Source organism: Nicrophorus vespilloides, unplaced genomic scaffold, assembly GCF_001412225.1.
Source record: "Nicrophorus vespilloides isolate i.1.1-1 unplaced genomic scaffold, Nicve_v1.0, whole genome shotgun sequence".
NCBI classification, from domain to species: domain Eukaryota; kingdom Metazoa; phylum Arthropoda; class Insecta; order Coleoptera; family Silphidae; genus Nicrophorus; species Nicrophorus vespilloides.
The window spans coordinates 65,068-84,466 of record NW_017096360.1 but is presented as its reverse complement, the minus strand read 5'-3'; the positions used below and the strand labels follow the sequence as shown (position 1 = coordinate 84,466).

Here is a 19,399-nt window from a genome sequence, read left to right as displayed (position 1 = left end):
CGTTCGTTCGCTCGATTATCTACTTTTGCCACACATTATTATTATTATTATGTCTGCCATAATATTTTAACGTTGTTTCTCTCTCATTTGTCAATATAATGATAATATTAATAACATACTCAAGTCAAACTCAACAAAATAATGTAATAAGAAGAAAATAAAAACAAATCGATCTGTTGTAAAGGGCTACCGAGCATATAGGTCTTTCTGCCCTTAATAGAATAATTCACAAATAATTTATTTCTGTACATAGAGTGTGTTATTTTAAAATAAATATATATAATTTCATTTGATACAAAGGGCTATTGACCATAGGTCTGTCTTTCTGCTCTGTGTTTTATTTTTATTTCTTCAAGAATGCTCTTGTCTCTTGTTTTATCCCACGCCACAGCCATCTTTGTTTTCTTTTTAGGATTTCCCATCCATATCGATTCGTCCAAAGCCTTCGCCGCTTTGCATTTATATGCAGCATGAAATGAAATTAATTTTAAAAAATATATTTAATTAGCTGCATGTTGTTAACCCCATGTAATTGCAAGTGCATTTGTTACTCAATGCACAATAACTTCCGAGATTAATTCCAATGATTTCACATTTTATATAAAATGAATAACATGCAAATGAGTAATGCGTAGTAATATTATGATTTGTTATTTTTGTTCCATGAATGCTTCGTTTGTTTGTTTTTTTTTTGTTTTCGTGCGTCAGCCTTCTATATTATTTGTTTTGTAGAATTCCCGTTACGTCGTTAGGTCCATGTGCGCCATGACAACGCCGGATCAATAAAGAAATATCGGTCTCAAAATTATAGAATTCGTTAATTTTCAAACAATTTCTAATTGGGATTATCATCTTTTATTTGTTTACTAATAGTTTGATATTATTTCGAGTGAGATTGTTGAATAAATGTACGATTTATTGATGGAATTGTTGGTACTGCTTTTCGAGCTATGTGCGTAGGAATACGTTTCCTCTGGCGACGCTTGGTATAAATAGCGGGGTACGGTCCGCATCATCTTCATTCGATTCGGCAGCGACGTTGTGTGCGTTTGTGCAAGGAGCAGGGGAAGAAGAGGAGGACGATTGTTGCAGAGGAGAGCACGGACGACAGCAGTGACGGGGGAGACAAACGCGAATTATCCATTTGCTGGGTCATTGTGATAATAAGCAGGTGTGTTTGCAATTCTCTTTTTATTACACAAAGTACGAAGGGCAAGGAGAGACGGAGGGAGAGCGAGAGAGATATAAAAAAAAAATAAATATGGGTGTCGTGGCGCAAGAAAGAATCAACTCGATGAGGACCGGCGAATTGACGAAATGGATCAGCAAGGTAAAGAGCAAGAAGAGGGTGAACAGGAGCAATGGCGATTGCAATTTATATATCCACGCCGTTCTGGCCAACGCCCTTGCTGTGGCCGAGGTGACGCTTTCCGAGAAGCGACGCGAGCGTCAGATGCGCTGGTACAACAAACGCTCAGAGATGGCGCTGGACATGTTGATAGCCAGCGCCTCCAATCAATTGTCGCCGACAACTGATAGTTGTGTGCCGCAACCGCCGACGACTCCACCGCCCATGCAACCACCTTTGCCCGCGTCCGTTCTTGTATACAAGGACAGCGAGGAACTCTCGAGTTTAGACAACTTCATGAACCAGCTGAAGAAGGTCAAATGCGTACCGCGTTTCGCGCAGCAGTGACAAACCAAGAGGAGAAGACGTTTCTGTTCGATGCATCGGATACACAATTTCTAAACTGAAAGAGATGTGATTCCTGAAAATTATCGACTATCTGTGATATTTATATTATAAACATTTATGAATTGTGTATCATTTTTCCGAGAGCTGTGATATTATGTAGAATTTTTTCTTCCAGTCCAGAGAAATTCCACGTAGGGTCGTCACGCACTGCTTCTTGGCGGGGTCTGATGAGGACAAGAGGGTGGGAAATACCTGCGTGTTAAGACTGGTTTGTAAATCAAAAGCGATTGTATCATTTTTTTTTAATTTTTTTCTACTTACTCATTCATATAAGCATGCAACAGAGTAAAGGACGATTTTAATTCAAAACGGTGATCATGAGTGTTTGTACTGAAGTTATCATTCAATGGCTTCCACCATGATTTTAACATTGATATAAACATTTCAGAAACTGATTTTGCGTTGATGTATAATAGTGAGGTCTAGAGTTAGTCCACACGTGAGTTTTGCATCTTGACATTGTGCACTTAGAAAAGAATTACAATCGTCCATTTTTCTGAAGCACTGTTTTCTATATTTGGTAATTGTAATTAATTTTTTCATTCATCAGTAATTTTTGAAAAGAATATTTTTATATAGGAAGTGTAAATATAAATATATATATATTTTAGTATATAAAAGAAAAAAGATAAAATAAAAAACGTGATTAAATTTTTAAAATCTTTCTTTATTTTGTATACATACTAATCGTGTCTTGTTTACCTGGTTATTAATTCATTTGACTTTACATGATTGATGATGAGGAGAGAGCATTCGGCTGGATTTCTTCCTCTGGTCCCATTTCAAGTAAAAGGTGGAGATGCAACAAAAACGTGAGGCGTACACACACACACACAATCATGGTATATGCGTTCGGAGGCTGATGCTGTTGACTGGCTGACAGACTGCTTAGGATGCAATGGTCTTGGTTTAGGGGTAAAATAATGAGAAGAGATAGAAAGAGAGAGAGAGTCATAATGATGATATATGGTAATGATGAACCTTATTTTCAATATTTAATAAGTATCGCATTTAATAAGTGATCGGTATCTGTATATTGGCCATTTATACTTCTGATCACTTATTGATTGTGCATTACTGTAATTGTATTTATTTGATGGTATTTGATGACCGGCGGCCATATGATTTCGTTCATTTGGTTCTACGCCGGGTGTGTGGGATTAAACAGGATTTGTGTGTTTCTTTATCCCTAGGGTGGCTTCCAGCTGCTGCTGTTGTCGTCACGCACCTACTGCCCTGCCCGATGTCGAGTTAACGCTATGAAATTGAAAAAGAAACGAACAAGTACTTCCTCCTCCTCCCCACCCACACGCAAATTGAATAAGAGCGCATAAGAATCAATCGATCAAGACACAAAGACTTGGGAGGGCACGCTCCTTTTGGATATAGGTTGTTGTGATCAGTAAGGTCTGTCTCTTTAATTGTTATTTTATTTATACATTGTTGAAGCGAATTGGGAAAGTTGTTTGTGGCTGCAGCGATCGCGTGCAGCGCGCAAAATGTGTGCGTATTTGTTTTCTTTTATTTTCCAGGATAGATTTCTCTCCAATTACGCGCGCATTCACGCACAACAGCAACAACAATATCTATCTCTTCTCTCTCGAGAGCAATCCAGAAAGCAAGCAAGCAAGCAAATTATGTCTCATGCCAGTGGTGGGCCCCTTCTCCTAAACGAGCAATGAATATCACGCTAGTCTTTGGCAAGTTTGTTGTAGCGATTTGAAATTGCATGGTTTTATTTTGTAAACTTTAAATTATTGTGTAATAATATTTGCATTCGCTGTGGTGGAAATATCCCCACACATGTTTTATGTGTCAATGGAATATGCATATGTTTTTGCAGGCGAGAAGTTGTCCAGACAATTAGGTCTTTCTTGAAGAAGTGCATGTCTTCCATTGATCAGTCGGTGCACGCGTGCAGATCTCTCAGGCAAGCACTCAAACACACACGGCCATTATAAGTAATGCATTCTAGCTAGTAGTGGTGTGACGATTACTCGGTGCGTGGTCCCATACACGACTAAATAAATTGATAGGAGGAAGTGTGCGGTTATGTCTCTATCATCATCACCACCGTTTATATACAACATGCACTGTTTGCAATTGGTATTTTCTCTTGCAGCACATTTAAACTATTTTCTAGATAACTGCTGCTGTTGCTGGTGCAAACCAAAAGTTGCACGGATCATATATACATATTAAAACATATCCAGAATATATAAAAAAGCAAGTCACGAGTTGTGGATGGATGGATGTGGATGGTTCACGTGGGGGAAATTGCGTACACGCCCTACCACAGCCACACCATACCAAAAACTAACTAGCTCTATCATAGTCGTTCTTTATTCTTTCCGAAACTCTGCAAGAAGTTTAAGCGCATCTTCTGGAAAAGGTATCGCTCTCATATAAGATTTAGGTTCACTCATAGCTTTTTTACAGCGCTCGAAGCATGATTGTCTTTGGTGTGTTAGCTACACATTATTAGTAGATATAATCTATACAGTATTATGCCTAATCATCACCAAACAACCACAACCATCATACAACGTCTGCGCTGTCCTTCTTCGTACGTAAAACAAAGTAGCAGAAGAGCATTAAGTAGTTTTTAGATATGTCTTGGAGAGAAGAGTGCACTGCGCAGTTTCTGCATCCAGCAACTGATTAGGATGATGTCCGAAGTTGCTTTTCTCCTCTGATACACATAGTAGATCGAACGATAAATATGAATGGAATTTCAACTCTTCCATTATAAAATAAAAGCAATGCGCGAAAATAATAATATGGAGCGTTGTCAAGGTGACGAAGAAATCACTTGTTCCATAGCTAACTATATTTTCAGTTCAGAGTCTGTCGAGAGGAAAGAGAGAAGAGATCGATCAGCAGCAGTCAGTCACGCTAAATCAATTCGCAAGATCATCTAGTCAGATCAAACAAATATGAATGATGATGTACAGCTGATGCTGCCTTTCATGTTCACTTTATTATGCCTTTATCAAGTTGCTGCTGCTGCTGCTGCAAGGTAACATTCTTTTCTGACTAATAATGACGTACATTTTTTTGGGGATCCAATAGTCCAATATTGCTATTGTCGAGTGGAGTCTGTTTGGATTGTTTAGAAGCCACAGAGATTAATCTCGTCAAATACTGATTGAAAATCATAGGCGTTATCGAAAACGAATCGAATATTATATTACAGAAGTTCCGTCTGATTCACAACGGATCAAAAAGAAAGATTGAAGAAATATGGGACAAACATTCACATTTACTTTTTAGCTTTTACTTGAAAACTAAGCGAACGCCGCACTATGAAGACGAACGAAAGCCAGTAGTCGGAGCATCCTCAAAATTGTGTATGTGCACTCGATCCTCGTGCATCACTCAAGAGAAATGGTCAAATTTATTCACGACAACCTTGCCAATGCATCTACGAACGATCGTTACCCCGTCACACCAGTAAAGGCGGTATCGGCGGCACTGCGCTATTATGCACACTTGATGAAGATGATGATAGTAATGAAGAAGCGAAGCATACACAGTAAGAACAGCCACCTCGCAGCTATCTTAATCCCTGTAATTCTAGAGCATATCAATGAAAAAGTTGTGGCTCCATCTATCCACTGATGTTGGAAATTTGAGTAGCTATCTCTAACTAGCCAACAACAATAAGCTCGAGTTGGACGAGAATATGAATTAATAATATATTATTCAGGTACAATTTCGCTTTTATGATCATCTGATGATGTAAAACAACATCCAAGTAAGTTTGTGAGTGATGCGCAGTTTTCGTTTTCCTGTTTCAACTTAATCTGTTCGAAATCTAATTATATCTTTTGTAATGAAACGAATGATTTGCGAGAAAAGAGTTTTTAAAATATTCGAATTTGTCGAAAGTGTAAAAGGTTAGTTTGTTGTTAGTTGTAAATTGTGTGGGTGGGTGCTGTGTGTGTGTGTTCAGTTTGTTTTTGTTGTTGGTGAAGTGGTCAGTGGCGGTTCTTCTCTTCCTCTTGTCGTTTAATTTTCTATATTCCAATGGACTTGAGAGAGGGTGGATATGTTCAGGATTTGTGTTCAATTCGTTAGGGTTCGATCTATCGATTTTGCAAGAAGATTCTTCGTGTACAGTTTGGGGATGCTTTCAATTCAGGTAACTTTATTAATTTGGAAAAAACAAATGTTAAACTCTTACTGAATTGTATTATACTTTTAGATATGTGTTTGTTGAGAGAGAGCGAGAGGATTCATGTTTAGGAATCATTTCGGGTTATGCAGTCACCCCGCATAAGAAGATAGATGTTCTCCAATTCTTCTATTTGATACCACACTGGCGTGTGATCAAACGCCGCAGAAGAAATGACGTTTCATTCGTCGTTATAAAACTGATGGACCAAGAGATCGACATCTGGAGGAATCGAGGTTTCAACGTATCTGCATTTCCATAACGCCGGAGTGGAGTTCCAGAAGAAGAAGACGACGACGATGGCGACGACCAGGGAGAGGTGAAGGTGACCAGGGCAACGGCTAGTTTGATCTACAGCAGCAGCAGAAGAACGACGGGGGATTTCCATCAGACGATGACAACTTATGGTGGTGGTGGTGAAGAAGAAGCAGGAGGAGACGACGACTACGTTCCAGGACCATCGCCTTCGGTGGATTGATTTCAATGACAATGGAGTCCGAAGCAGCAGCAGCAGATGGATGGGGTTCCAGGACAACAAACAACAGGTGGATGGATTCAATTGGGATCGTCAATAGGGAAAGTAGTCTACGAGTTGCAACTACGGAACTGGACTTCGAAGGAGGAGGAGAACGAGAACGGATTGCAGAGATGATCATCACGTTCCATTCGAGGACGGATGCCGCCCTTTTCACAGATGCTGGTTCCGACACGACCTAGGACCCAGGACGATGGACAGAGCAGCAGCAGGGATTCTCCGCAGACGTTCCGTGAGCATTTTCTTCAATTGGATGAGAGTTCCAGGCCATTGCAATCGCATCCAGGGGGCGAAATCATCGAGGATGAAGAGAACGACGACTGCAAAGGAACAGCACAGCAGAGCCTTTTCGCTGCGACACGGGATTCCAAAACAACTGCAAGAAGTCATGGTATTCTCTCACTCTTCAATCTAGAGCAAAAGGGATAGCGGATTTCAAGATACAATTAACTTCAGAAGGATTTTTCAACAACGATGACTGAGGACCATAACCGACCATCCAACGCCACTAAACAACTTCCTCCACTTCGAACGAATCCACACATTCGGATACGCATGATCGACGTCAACAAGAAGAATCGTTGGATCGGTTCCAGCTTTACGGTTCTTTCCTCTCGCATAGATTGGATTTGGATGGATGATCATCATGGACCCTCTTCTTAGGATGGATTTCCAGGACAACGAAGACTTCTACTACCACATCGGAAGGATTTCCAGGATGACTGCGACTTCTTCACATAGGACTACGGAGACGTCGGATGGATTTCCAGGACGAGACGGACGGCGGCAGGGCTTCTTCGGTAGACCTTTCTTTTTTTGGATCGGTTTCTAGGACATCATGGGCGAGGAATCTAGGACAACGGAACTTTCTTTCAACATCATATGGACGATCGCCCAGCAGAACCTTCTTCGGATGGATTTCAAGAACAACGGCGATGACATATTATTGGATTGGTTTCAAGGAGGACGCGGACGTGCGTGAAGAGTTTCGACTACACCCGATGGACGACGGATGGCAGGGATCTGCCTCTACTACTGGTGACTGTTTTGCAGATTGGTTGGATTGATGGATGTTTTAGGAAAGAGATCCTGCATGGCATGACAGACTAGAGGAAATTTAAAGAAGATGATGATCATAGTATCGATTAATAACAACGTTGGTATTTTCTCGATAATCGATTGCTTCAGATATGGAAGTATATTTTTCTGTTTCGCTATAGTTGAATTACTTCATTGTGAGATGCAGACCCAAATTAACAACAAATGATGATGATGCTTTAAAATGCTCCGATGATTCCAATGAAATCAAATGTTAAAGATGATGATCGAACGAAGTTTCAAGGATCAGCAGATGTGAGGATGATGCTTTCTGGATTGGAATGGATGAAAATATATCGATAATTGTATAATACCCTCTTAATGTATTTTACTTAACATGTATTGATTTCAAGGAGAACGAAAATACTTGTGGATAACAGCAGACAATCAATGGTCACTAATATTAGAGTTCACTGCAATGCTATACCTAATTACGAATGGGATGAACGAAGGAGGAAATAATATGGTATACCAATTGTTATTTGTAATTGACTGAATTCAGCACGACGGACGGATGGATGATGAATTGCTGCCTATTGCCGATTTCTATTGTTAATGAAAGATATACACACAACAACAACAAAACGATGATGATGTGAATGAAGTGGAACCAACTTAGCCAAAATGGAGATCTTGTTGATGTCAAATTGCATTTCGCTGCAATTCCAGGAGTTCAGAGATGATGATATTTAAAATCTATCTATATTCATAACCGCACATTTCAAACGTGGAGATTGCAGACTGCAAGATCGTGAAGAAAAGTGGAATGGTGGATGTAGGGAGCCATAATAATTCACTTTTCTATAACGAGATTGACAGCTGCATCGTTTCACACCAGGACGACGACGACGATGACGACGACGAAACAGACAGCCCATGATGATCAGCCAGCCCACCTATGGATGGAAGAGGATGGATTAATGGATTTATTTCAGTACCACAAGACGACGAGCATCTGTACCACGAGATGCTGCAATGTAAGAACATGCAAATTTACATAAATGCATTATACTATTAATTATTTCATTTTCAGGATCACCAGATGGATGGATCTATCGATCAGTGGATGGATTTCGATGCGAACATTGTTGGGGGTGGAGGGTCGACCATGATTGATACTTTTCCAGGAATCGAGAATTTCGTGATGATCGGACCACTTCCTCCACTGTTGCTGATAGCAAGTAGCAATCGTAGTTCTTCAGTACCTGAAGGTGGAGGGCCAAAGAGGATTGCACGACCGACGACGACGACGAAGCCACCATCGAGGAAAACAACAAACTTTGATTGCTACCAGAACAAAGATCACGACGACAACCCCGACTACGATTGTAACTTGTTCGCAGAAGCCAGAGGACGAAGCAGGATTGCTGTTGCCAACGCCAGAATCAACGAAGGACGACAACGACTGCTACTTTCTGCTGCTATTAATACTTGCACCAGGATCTACGGAGGAGAAATACCTTTGCTACTTGCCCCCAGGACCCAGAGGACCGACGAGTATTGCTGTTGCCAACGCCAGAATTAACGAAGGACGACGACGACTGCTACTTTCTGTTGCTATTAATACTTGAACCAGGATCTACGGAGGAGAAATGCCTTTGCTACTTGCCCCCAGGACCCAGAGGACCGACGAAGATTGCTGTTGCCAACGCCAGAATCAACGAGGGACAACTGCTACTTTCTGCTGCTATTAATACTTGATGGAGGATCTACGGAGAAGAAATACCTTTGCTACTTGCCCCCAGGACCAAGAGGACCGACGAGGATTGCTGTTCCCAACGCCAAAATCAACGATGGACGACAACGACGACTGCTACTTTCTGCTGCTATTAATACTTGATGGAGGATCTACGGAGGAGAAATACCTTTGTTACTTGCCCCCAGGACCAAGAGGACCGACGAGTATTGCTGTTGCCAACACCAGAATCAACGAAGGACGACGACGACGACTGCTACTTTCTGCTGCTATTAATACTTGCACCAGGATCTACGGAGGAGAAATACCTTTGCTACTTGCCCCCAGAACCCAGAGGACCGACGAGGGTTGCTGTTCCGTCCCATCTCCAGAACCCAGAGGAAAGACGAGGATTCCTGTTCCCATCCCCAGGACCCAGAAGACCGACGAGGATTGCTGTTGCCACCCCCAGGATTAATGAAGGATGACTACTACATTGTTACTTGACCAATAATCTACGGAGAACTTCCATTGCTGCATCATGCTACCAGATGACAACTTGTCCAAGGTTCTACGGAGGAGAACTACTTTTGCTACTTGCCCTCAGGAACCAGGATAGATGACCATTGCTATTTGGACCACCTCGCCCCCCCACAGGACCAAAGAAGGAGGACGACCACCAGGACCCAGGATTGCCGTTGCTATTTTGATCACCAAGAAGGAGGCTGAGATTGCTGCTGCATGCTGTGAGGAGGACCCATGGAGAAGAACTACTACCTTTACTACTTACCCCGTCATGATCTGTAGGATGTGGAGACTACAATTACACCAAGGACGCAAGAAGAAGGACCTCGACGACTACTAGTTGATCCCCAGGACCCAGGATGGAGGATTAAGAGTTATCACCGAGGAACCAGGACTACGAGGACTACTAATATCGCACCAAGGAGGACCCCAAGGATCCAGGATGGATGACTTCTGTTGCCATTTGTTTCCAGGACCCAGGAAGGATGACTACTGTTGCCACCCCCCACCGCCCCCCGCGTGCTCTAGGAAGAAGATGACTACTGCCGTCCAGGATTTAGGAATCACCATTGCCTATCATCACCAGGATTTTGAAAAGAGGAGACTATCGCTATTATTTCGTCTCCTGAAAGTAGATAGTTGCGCTAGAAATTGTATCCTGTTCGTATGATTCAGTAAAAAAAAAAGACTACTTTCTACTATTACTTTTATAACTATAATTGAGAATTTTAAAATCTGCTTCCCCCGCTAAACTTCTGGAGTCTTTAGTTGCAGTTTTGTTATATATTTAACAAAAGAACATTAAAAAAAATTGTATGTGGATTAGCTCAACATTTTGATAAATTGCACTATTCTCATCTTAATGAAGAACAAATAAAATATTAATATTATTGTATATAAATACACTAATGCTGTGTTATGTTATGTTAATATTAAAATAATAGAAATTATATAAAATTAATGAAAATTATTATTTAATTGTATTATTTATTTACTCTTATCTGCAAGTAAAGAAATAAAGTTACTTTCATCATATTTACACGTGTCAGTGGTTAAATGGTTAAGAAGTAGCAATTGTTAGCAGCTAATATAAGTCCGCTTTCTACTTTTACGTATAACAATGTTTTCTTTTTTAAATATATAAATCGTACTGAAAAAATAATGAATTCTTAATGACGACGACGACGCGTTGCCTGCCTATCTATTAACCAAAATTAAGTTACGAAGATTGCCAGTTTAAAATGCGAAGCATATATATGCAATAAGTGTAATCATTACACTTACAGATATTGTATGCAACCGTGCCATCAAATTGCAATTTGCAACCCTCCGTACTACACTGTCCAGTGACAACAGTGTATTTATTACTTTACGTTGGTATCGGTTATGTTGGCTACGATTGACAGTTGGCCGCCTGTCATTATCACCATCGTGTCCGTCGGCTGTATCCCCACCCATCTACTGGCATCCAATCGTCGTCGTAGGAAGGAAGAAAAAGCAGGTGAGGTCGTCGATAATACCAGAGCCTATACCATCATATTCCGTCTTCCGTCGAACCAACAATACCGTGTGTTGCAATCGTAAGTAATATCCATCTATCTTTAATAACAAACCAACAAAATATCGATGAAAATGCATGTACGTACGTACGTGTGCTCCCTGCCTGCACTCTCCATCTCGCTCATTCCCTCCTCCTTCTCCTCCTCCTCCTCATCCTCTTCTTGCTCCTTCATCATCATCATAATCATATCGTTCCTTCGCATATTCTGAATCATCCCCCCCCCCCGTTCTCCTTATCGTACAAGAAGATAATATACGTACGGGCAGCGCGCAGCACTCGTTGCTAAAAATCTTTATTTAATTGTGCCGTTATTGTCGTTATAGCAACAACAACAGCAGCAGCAGCCGTGCCGAAGAAACAAAAGAATAGAAACGGTCGAATTTTTTAAGTGAGTAAGAAGCATGGCCGATTTAGATGATTTCTTTGCGAAGAAGGACAGGAAGAAGTCAAAGACGAAAAAGTATTCGACGACGGAAGAGGTTGCCAAGAAATTGGAGGACAACAACAAGAAGGTCGACAAACCAGTGAAGAAGGTCGTGACGGAGGGCGACGAGACCGGCGCCGAAATACACGTAAGTCAGCAAATACTCTTTACATTCTTCTGTCTTGCCACGACGACGACGACGGCGACGATGATGTGATCTTTAAATTCGTACGATAACAATAGGTTCAATTGTTACTATATGTTGGCAAATTGATGGGGGTCAGTGTGTCAGAAATGTGAGGTTATGCGATTATGGCGGCGCCATATTGCAATTAGGGACATACACATAGACATACACACACACTCATCTGTCTGCAAATAACAACATGATGACGATAACAAGCGTCTGTCAATATATTGATGTATTTATTTGTTGTCTGTATATGAAAACAGGATTTGGATGAGTGGAAGGACTTTGAGGAGGAAAAGAAAGATTACACTGGGCTGAAGATCGGCAATCTAACCATAAACTCGGAGCTGGAGAATCAGAATACAGGGCAGGACAGTAACTATGAGCAACAGGAAACAACATATGACGAGGCAGGAAACGAGGTCGAGAAGAAGGTAGGACCATGGAAAAGGATGGGCAACGAATCGACGGGTTCGGCGGCGACGACCCAGGGACAGCAGCAGCAGACCCAGGCAGATTATTCACGCGTGGAGGAGCGGAGGCAGGAATCCGCGCCGACGACCAACGTCGTCTCCGGCACCTACGTTCCGCCCAGCAAACGTAACCAGCCGTCGCAGCCGCAGAGTATGCAGTCGAGCCGGCTCAGGTCGAAGGCCGCTCCTGACATCCACAACGAGGAGTACTTCCCCACACTGTCCGGTGCCAAGGAACAGAAACAGAGGTGAGAATCAATTCAGATATCACTCACGATATTACAATTAACAATAATAATAATAATAATGTGAAATTAATAACAAACATTGCTTTACAGATCTCGAAATGAGGGCTCCTTCGAGGTCGTCTCACACAGCAAATCAAATTCATTGAGATATGTGGAACAGCAGAAGGGCAATTCTCAGGGGCCAAAGCTGAGCCTTGGCAATCGCTACAACACCCTCAGCAACGACAGCTAGTGTCCTGCATGCAAACACACACACACAAACAAGACCACACGCACACATCATCGCACCACCACAACCACCACCCATCTACAGCAGCAGGACAACAAATGGTGACAACCACAACAAAAACATCGACCATCTACAGATGTAGATGCGTGTGAGGCGGCTTTTGTGTTGTACATCTCCTCTCATCGTGTGTGTCATACATATATATTATGAAAAGTAACTGATTAGTGACGCGTCGTCGTGATCCCTTCCTCTCGAGTGTGCAGCGCGCGCGCGGTCGGAAAAAAAAATCAATTTTTTATTAATTTCATCCTTTTTACTATTATTATTTCGGTTTATTTTCAATTACTGTTTCGTAATAAGTATATTATATATATATATGTGTATATATAATGATGAATGCTGTTGATTTCCATACACTCAAATCATACGTCCAAACCCAATCTCCTCTCGATCCTAGCAAAAAGAAAAGTTGGCCACATCATCATCATGGTGATGGTGTGAGTGAAAGTTGGGGGGGTGGCAGTGGATGTTTCTTTGAATTGTGTATTATCATTGGTTCATTTCTTTACGATTATATTTTATTTCTCGGTGTGGATGGGTGGGATGCGATTGTCTGTCTGTCTGTCTGGTCGTTTGTCTTCAGTGTGCATACAAAACCAACAATATGTATATAAAATTTATTTTAATTTTATATTTGCGTGGCTGAAACTGAATTAAGTAACTAACAACAACAACAACAAAAATATTATGATTATTACTGCAACAACAACAACTATTATTATGATACAAATACATGATTCTTTTTATATATATATAAACCAAAAACATTGAATGTCTCCTCCTCTATATATGTTTGTTAAAAAGTGGGCGTTGTCCGGTTGGAGGGAGAGGCGTGGACGTGGGCGGTCTAGATATTGTTCAGGTCGTCGACGGTGGACATTTCGCTGCAATGCATAGATATAATATCGTTTTTCTATTATACGAGTATGTCGCGACGTGCTTTCTCCGTCGATTCGGGATCTCTTAGATACCTGCTCACGTATTTGAGCCCATGATCACCGTTATTGCTGTAGCTACGGTAGGTCGTCCTCTCGAGCAATTCCGGCCTGAAGTTGTGTATGAAATAGATCCAAACTGGCATCTTTATTATCTGCGACGTCGATGATCCTCCGCTTCTTCCATCAGATGCGAGCAAAGGTCTGACCATGAATTCGTTGCGACAGTAATAGTTGGGATGATCTTCGAGTTCATCCAGATCGGCGAGAACGCGTTCATCCACCTCGTACACCTCTCCCATCACATTGAAACCTTTCCCTACGAATATGAATTGATTTTTTAATAAGTATATACATGGTTCAATGGTTCTCACCTGGGTTGTGCAAAAGGAACGGAATGTTGAATCTAGTACCAATGATAAGTGGGTACTTTTCCACCGTTTCCGCCTCGCACAGAAACTTGTGGTAACCGTCTTTGCATTTGGAGAAGCATTCGTGATTCGGTTCTCCCCTTTTGAGGGTGCCGTAAACGAACACCTTGTACAGTTTGGACGCAGCAACAGAAGCAGCCATCGTCTTCATTCTTGAACCAAAACATTTTATCGATACCATCAATTCCACTTCAATCTGACATTTGTCTTTACTATTACTATGTTTACCAAAGAAAGCAAATAAAACTGTATCGTTGTTTTGACGATTGATATGGAGAAAAGTGAAATTACACAGTTTGAGTAAATGCGAGTAATTCTATGAGCAATTAGCGAAAGTGGAAAATTTTTGCTGCTGCATCAGCGGCAACAACCTGTGCACCCACGTTAGTTTGGAAACCTAAATATCAAAGAATCCTAACCTAAAACTGTGTGTGTGTCTGTGATACGTCAGTAGCAGTCAGTAGGTAATAAATAATTTTGAATTGCCGCTGCTATTGTTATTGTTGATGCTGACTAATAACGACCGTATTTAGTTTGTAGATATTGAAACGTGCCTGTTGCTGAATGGATAAAATGCGAATCGTCGTGGAAGCGGATATCCGCTGCTCCTCCTCCTTCTCCTCCATACCGTTACAGACCAGTCGTCAGGGTGTGGTGTAAACAAAGCTAAAGAGATTTAACAACGCCGACACGAGAAGCAACAGCAGCAAACAATAAAACGGTCAGTGAGTGAGTGAGTGTGTGTACTTACCTACGAGTAAGTAGGCAATTTATTTAGATTGTGTTTTCGAGTAATAAACGCGCACGTTAATAAACATCAACAACAACAACACATCATATACAGTGGGGGAGAGAGATAGATTAGATAAGATTCCTCGCGCTCGAAGGTCGTTTCCCAGCGCTGCCGATGGTCGCCGACGATCTACCGACACTTGATCTATGGTAACCTATGAGACTGTTGATTTCCTTTAAAGATGTTCCGCAATCGGGAAGCTTCCCTTCCATCACCACTCTGCTCAAGCCCTTATTGCTGTTGTTGTTGCTGCTAATACTGACATTGTTGTTACTTCCAGCCTGTAATAGACTCATGGACTTTTGATACTTTACTGTATCGGCCAATTCCTCAAGCACCTTTTCTGTGATCAAATTATCTGCAATCACTTGTATTAGAAATGAAAAGTTTCTTCATCGTGCTTTTGCATTTCTTCACATGATATATTGAGGTGCATCAGCGTGTTGTTGCCGGAGCAGTAGATCTCGTGATTCTCTGGAACGCTTTCGGTGACGAACGGATGACGGGATTTTGGCACTTCTTTTTCAAGCAGATGCTCCAATTTCGCGCTCTTCGTCGATGTCGAACTGCTCGCTGTGCCCTCAAATAATGAATTGTCACTTAATCGCATCATTATCATCATCATAATAATCATTACCGGTAGTGGATTTTTTAGCCCAGAGATCGGATTTCGTTGCGCTGCGCTTCCTCTTCACACTCGACTCGGATGACTTTTTCGAATGGCTGCCAGAAGCAGCGCTGGAGCATCTCGCATTATCATTACCAGCAGAAAATTCCTCGATCTATGCAATTCAATGATAAATCATTGATCATTACGATAATATAAAGAGCAGACCAGAGCATCTCTTTTCTGCAGATAATCAAAGTTGATGCGTCTCCTGCGCTCGATCTCGCCCTGTCGAAGAGCGAACCTCCTGAAGACGTGCAAGAAATAAACGAGTCCTTCTTCGCCGATCCCGTTGTCGGCGATGTTGAGGGCGAGAAGCGTTCGATTTGCGCGCAACGCGTCCGCCAACGCTCGAATCCCTTCGTCGCCGATAGCCCCGTTACCAGAGACATTGAGGGCGAGCAGCGTTTCGTTCTCGGCCAATTGTTCGGCAAGTTCGGATGCGCCTGAAGGATCGATGTCGCAGAGCTGCAGATCGAGGAACTTCAGTTGGTGATTGGTGGTGCTGGTGGTGGTGTCGTGCAGCAAAGGATGCTGGAAATTCCGAAGCGTATTTCCGCGCAGACTTAGACTCGTTATGTTCGGGTTATCTTCGAGTATCTTCAATATCTCCGGTATGAATTCATCCTGCAAATTGCAGAATTCGAATCTGAAAATGACAAAAAGAAGAAGAAGGAGAAGTGATGTTTCATTTCGAAAATATTCCTATATTGTGACTTTAGTTCTTTCAGTCCTCTGAAACTTTGCAACGTGATCCGAAGACTCTCGAGCATGTCGTGCACCATTCGATTCTTGCGACAGCGAACAGTCGTCAGCGTTTGTCCGTCGTCGTTCTCGTAGTTCAATGTGACGATCGGCAGTCGTAGGTCCTGTTTCCACTTCGGACCCGATCTTGATGACGAAGATGATTTCTCGATCTCCGATCGGACGATGATCGGTGCGTCTAGACCTCGATGGTATAGATTGGTGGTGAACGATTCGACGAACATGTTGCTGCTGACCGGACCGCCGCCGCCGACGCGGTCGACCATCGAAGCCCTCGAATTTTGACTGCGCGGAGTGCGTGTCTTCTTCAGACTGTAGACGGACGAACATGATCTGAGCGTGGGGATCGACGTCAGAGACATTGCGTTGCGTTGCGTTGCGCGATTATAAATATTAATGTTTTACGTTGTACGTTGCAGGTGATCGAGATCGAGATGGTGTACGTCATCGTGACGGGCAGGAGCCTGCTTTGGGTGCTGATGAGTCTCGTGTCGACGGTGTTGATGCTCGTTGCATTCGCGAGTCCCGTTTGGTTGGTGGGAATGCCGAAGAGCATCAGTTACGGCAACGAGACTCGCCTGTACAATCCGAGCATCGGTGTCTACTCCAGATGCAAGGAGCCGTCGCGAGATGGATCCAACTGCAACACGCTGGCGGTGCGCGGTCTCCTCACCGACCCGGAGGTCTTCCCGGACGCTTGGAAAGCGGCCTGCGTCTTCCTCGGCACCGGTACGAATTTCCTTTCCTTTCGATACTTATGGATGACAAAAGAAGGTGCGTCGACTTGCAGGACTGGCCATCATGACGTTCACAGTGTTCTGCAGCGTCGCCGGCTGCTGCTACCAGAGCATCTGCAAGAAGAGCATCTTCACGGTCGCGGGATCGGCGCAGGTGGTGGCGGGCATGTTCTACATCCTGGTGCTGTTCCTCTTCCCGATGGCGTGGAGTTCGAGACGGGTGCAGGCGCTCTGCGGCAGGGAAGTATCGCACTTTTATCCGGCCGACTGCTCGTTCGGTCTGGGCATGTGGATCGCGATCGTCGGGACGGCGCTCACCTTTTGCACAGCCTACATCTCGATATACGCTGACAAGGCGACGAGCAGCGATCACGTTCAGGATCAGATCTCTGACGGACGCACCCTCATCTGCCTCCCCTAAAACATTACAAAGATGCAAAGAACAAGCAAGTAGCACTCGTGTCTTCCGTTCTTCAATTTATTTATTCAACAACAACAATAACAACAACAAACAAGAACGATGACGATGATCAGAGCTTCATCCAGACGAGGCATTTATTGTTCGAAGGCATATCGCATTTATCGATCAGTTCGATGCCGTTCTCCTTGGCAATCTTCTTCAAATCGTCGATGTCCCTCAGACCCCACGAGGGATTTCTGCGTTTCAGGTCCTCGTCGAAGTCGACGTTGCTCTCCGGCTTGATCACGCCATCCTCTGCGTACGGTCCGTACGTTGCCATCAAACCGCCCTTCGGTTTCAGCAGTTTCCCGGCGCTCCTGAAGAGACCTTCCGTGCATTCGATCGGACTGATGTGGATCATGTTGATGTTGATCATGTAGTCGTACCTCTTGAGCGGTAACTTCCATCCATCGCAATCGTTGGACACGTCGACGAGGATCGGTTGTCTGATGTTCTTCTTGGGGAAGGCGTCGGCTGCGTACGCCTGGATGCTGCGGAAGAGGGCGTCCTCGTATTCGGTCGGTTGGAAGGTCAAGTTTTGAAAGTGCTTTGCAAAGTGCGCGGCGTGTTGCCCAGTGCCGGAAGCGATCTCGAGGACGTCGCCCGGTCGTGACGAGTCGAAGTGTTTCTTCAGCACGTCCAGGATGTACACCTTGTTGCGTTCCGCAGATGGATAATTAATCTTCTCCCTGCATTCAAACATTTGTACAATTACTATTAGTATTAATTAATACCACCAGTGCCTTTTTTTCAATCTCGAAATTCGAACGTGCTCAATCGACTATTTCTATTAATGATTAATGTTTCTATATTTTTACTAACATCCTTTTATACATACATATATTTAATAATAATTATCGGAAAGTAACAAATACTTTTCTTCCTACTTACGTCATTTTCTTAGCGACAGACGATAGCAACGAACAAAGGCGCATCTAGAAAACATGAATACATCATCATCATATATTGGTTACAATTCCACTAAAAAATTAGTTCGAAAGCCAAACACAATTGAAATAATAATATTGCTGTAATTTTTATTTAATTGTTATCGAAATTAGTATTTACATTTCACAATAATTTAAATCATCATCGTCGTCATCATCAATCACGTTCTGTTAATGTTATGCTGTTTATCCTTTTTACTCTTTTTGCCACCGTGCACAACACCACCACCGCCCGATTGTTCCTTCTGTATTAAAACACTGTGACCGGTCCTCTTCAGGTGCTCGAACAGTTTATTTTTTGAATCAAATCGCGCTTTACACGAGACGCAGCTATGTCCCTTCTCCATGTCCAGCTCATCGCCATCTTCGTGCACCACCGACGTCGTCGCATTGTTCATCCTCTTTTGCTTCTTTTTTTTCTTCCCCCTTGTCATGGTTTCCTCTTCTTCCGCCTCCTGCTCCTTCTCTTCAACCATCTGTTGTTTCTCATCGTTTTGTTGCTGCTTCTGCTGTTGATCCTTCTTCTGTCTTTTACCTTTTTTCTTTACTTTGCTAACACTAAAGTCCTTGTCATCTGTTTGATCTTCATCATTATTATCATCATCTTCTTCTAAGAAAACAGCAGATTCCTCTTTCTCCTCGACGTGATTCACCAGAAGCACCTTCTTGTTCCTCCTCTTATTCTTCTTCCTTTTGCTTCCTTCCATCTCTAC

The 19,399-nt window shown here is 42.6% G+C and overlaps 8 protein-coding genes across 17 annotated transcripts in view; 4 read left to right on the top strand and 4 right to left on the bottom strand.

The window, feature by feature from the left end:
• The first annotated feature begins 1,005 nt into the window (after positions 1-1,005).
• On the top strand, positions 1,006-10,452 carry LOC108556784. Of its 6 annotated transcripts, none has more exons than XR_001890834.1 (6): positions 1,006-1,171; positions 1,872-1,964; positions 2,503-5,900; positions 5,964-6,859; positions 6,925-8,543; positions 8,600-10,452. XR_001890834.1 is itself a non-coding variant. In XM_017913050.1 (2 exons), the coding sequence occupies exons 1-2, from the start codon at positions 8,418-8,420 to the stop codon at positions 9,089-9,091; spliced, it is 618 nt and encodes a 205-aa protein (XP_017768539.1). In that variant the 5' UTR covers positions 8,351-8,417; the 3' UTR covers positions 9,092-10,452. The 6 variants fall into 6 exon arrangements, 1 of the variants encoding a protein (XP_017768539.1); XR_001890833.1 differs by having other exon boundaries at positions 5,964-7,624; positions 7,689-8,543; XR_001890835.1 differs by having other exon boundaries at positions 5,964-7,628; positions 7,689-8,543.
• Positions 1,170-1,865, top strand: LOC108556783. The gene has a single exon (XM_017913049.1). The coding sequence runs from the start codon at positions 1,262-1,264 to the stop codon at positions 1,694-1,696; it is 435 nt and encodes a 144-aa protein (XP_017768538.1). The 5' UTR covers positions 1,170-1,261; the 3' UTR covers positions 1,697-1,865.
• Positions 10,453-11,180: 728 nt separating the features above from the next.
• On the top strand, positions 11,181-12,923 carry LOC108556767 (protein CDV3 homolog). 2 transcript variants are annotated; one of them, XM_017913021.1, is made up of 4 exons: positions 11,181-11,346; positions 11,651-11,899; positions 12,205-12,662; positions 12,753-12,923. In XM_017913021.1, exons 2-4 carry the CDS (start codon positions 11,729-11,731, stop codon positions 12,892-12,894), a joined length of 771 nt encoding a protein of 256 aa, XP_017768510.1. In that variant the 5' UTR covers positions 11,181-11,346; positions 11,651-11,728; the 3' UTR covers positions 12,895-12,923. The 2 variants fall into 2 exon arrangements, with proteins under 2 accessions (XP_017768510.1, XP_017768511.1); XM_017913022.1 differs by having other exon boundaries at positions 11,186-11,267.
• A 636-nt stretch (positions 12,924-13,559) lies between these two features.
• On the bottom strand, positions 13,560-15,658 carry LOC108556771 (gamma-glutamylaminecyclotransferase C). Of its 3 annotated transcripts, none has more exons than XM_017913029.1 (3): positions 15,069-15,658; positions 14,261-14,468; positions 13,560-14,205 (listed from the first exon to the last, which is right to left on the bottom strand). In XM_017913029.1, exons 2-3 carry the CDS (start codon positions 14,466-14,468, stop codon positions 13,868-13,870), a joined length of 546 nt encoding a protein of 181 aa, XP_017768518.1. In that variant the 5' UTR covers positions 15,069-15,658; the 3' UTR covers positions 13,560-13,867. The 3 variants fall into 3 exon arrangements, with proteins under 3 accessions (XP_017768518.1, XP_017768517.1, XP_017768516.1); XM_017913028.1 differs by lacking the exon at positions 15,069-15,658 and having other exon boundaries at positions 13,560-13,835; positions 13,923-14,205; positions 14,261-14,657; XM_017913027.1 differs by lacking the exon at positions 15,069-15,658 and having other exon boundaries at positions 14,261-14,628.
• LOC108556769 (lipoma HMGIC fusion partner-like 2 protein) lies at positions 14,683-17,724 on the top strand. 2 transcript variants are annotated; one of them, XM_017913025.1, is made up of 5 exons: positions 14,683-14,781; positions 14,851-15,042; positions 16,586-16,587; positions 16,962-17,271; positions 17,333-17,724. In XM_017913025.1, exons 4-5 carry the CDS (start codon positions 16,977-16,979, stop codon positions 17,698-17,700), a joined length of 663 nt encoding a protein of 220 aa, XP_017768514.1. In that variant the 5' UTR covers positions 14,683-14,781; positions 14,851-15,042; positions 16,586-16,587; positions 16,962-16,976; the 3' UTR covers positions 17,701-17,724. The 2 variants fall into 2 exon arrangements, with proteins under 2 accessions (XP_017768514.1, XP_017768513.1); XM_017913024.1 differs by lacking the exon at positions 16,586-16,587 and having other exon boundaries at positions 14,687-14,781; positions 14,851-15,038.
• Positions 15,675-16,904, bottom strand: LOC108556761 (leucine-rich repeat-containing protein 71-like). Its single transcript, XM_017913009.1, has 2 exons — positions 16,495-16,904; positions 15,675-16,426 (listed from the first exon to the last, which is right to left on the bottom strand). The coding sequence occupies exons 1-2, from the start codon at positions 16,902-16,904 to the stop codon at positions 15,913-15,915; spliced, it is 924 nt and encodes a 307-aa protein (XP_017768498.1). The 3' UTR covers positions 15,675-15,912.
• Positions 17,725-17,782: 58 nt separating the features above from the next.
• LOC108556768 (UPF0585 protein CG18661) overlaps positions 17,783-19,399 on the bottom strand; it is a 2,940-nt gene continuing 1,323 nt past the window's right edge. The window contains exons 2-3 of the mRNA XM_017913023.1: positions 18,631-18,674; positions 17,783-18,428 (exon numbers count right to left, since the gene is read on the bottom strand). Coding sequence (XP_017768512.1) covers positions 17,810-18,428; positions 18,631-18,674 — 663 coding nt within the window. The 3' untranslated portion in view covers positions 17,783-17,809. The remainder of the gene's footprint in view (positions 18,429-18,630; positions 18,675-19,399) is intronic.
• The window catches only part of LOC108556773 (dnaJ homolog subfamily C member 21), a 1,999-nt gene continuing 1,299 nt past the window's right edge, over positions 18,700-19,399 (bottom strand). Inside the window, exon 1 of the mRNA XM_017913031.1 lies at positions 18,700-19,399. This exon is cut by the window's right edge and continues 1,299 nt beyond it. Within this exon, the coding sequence (XP_017768520.1) occupies positions 18,848-19,399 (552 nt within the window). The 3' untranslated portion in view covers positions 18,700-18,847.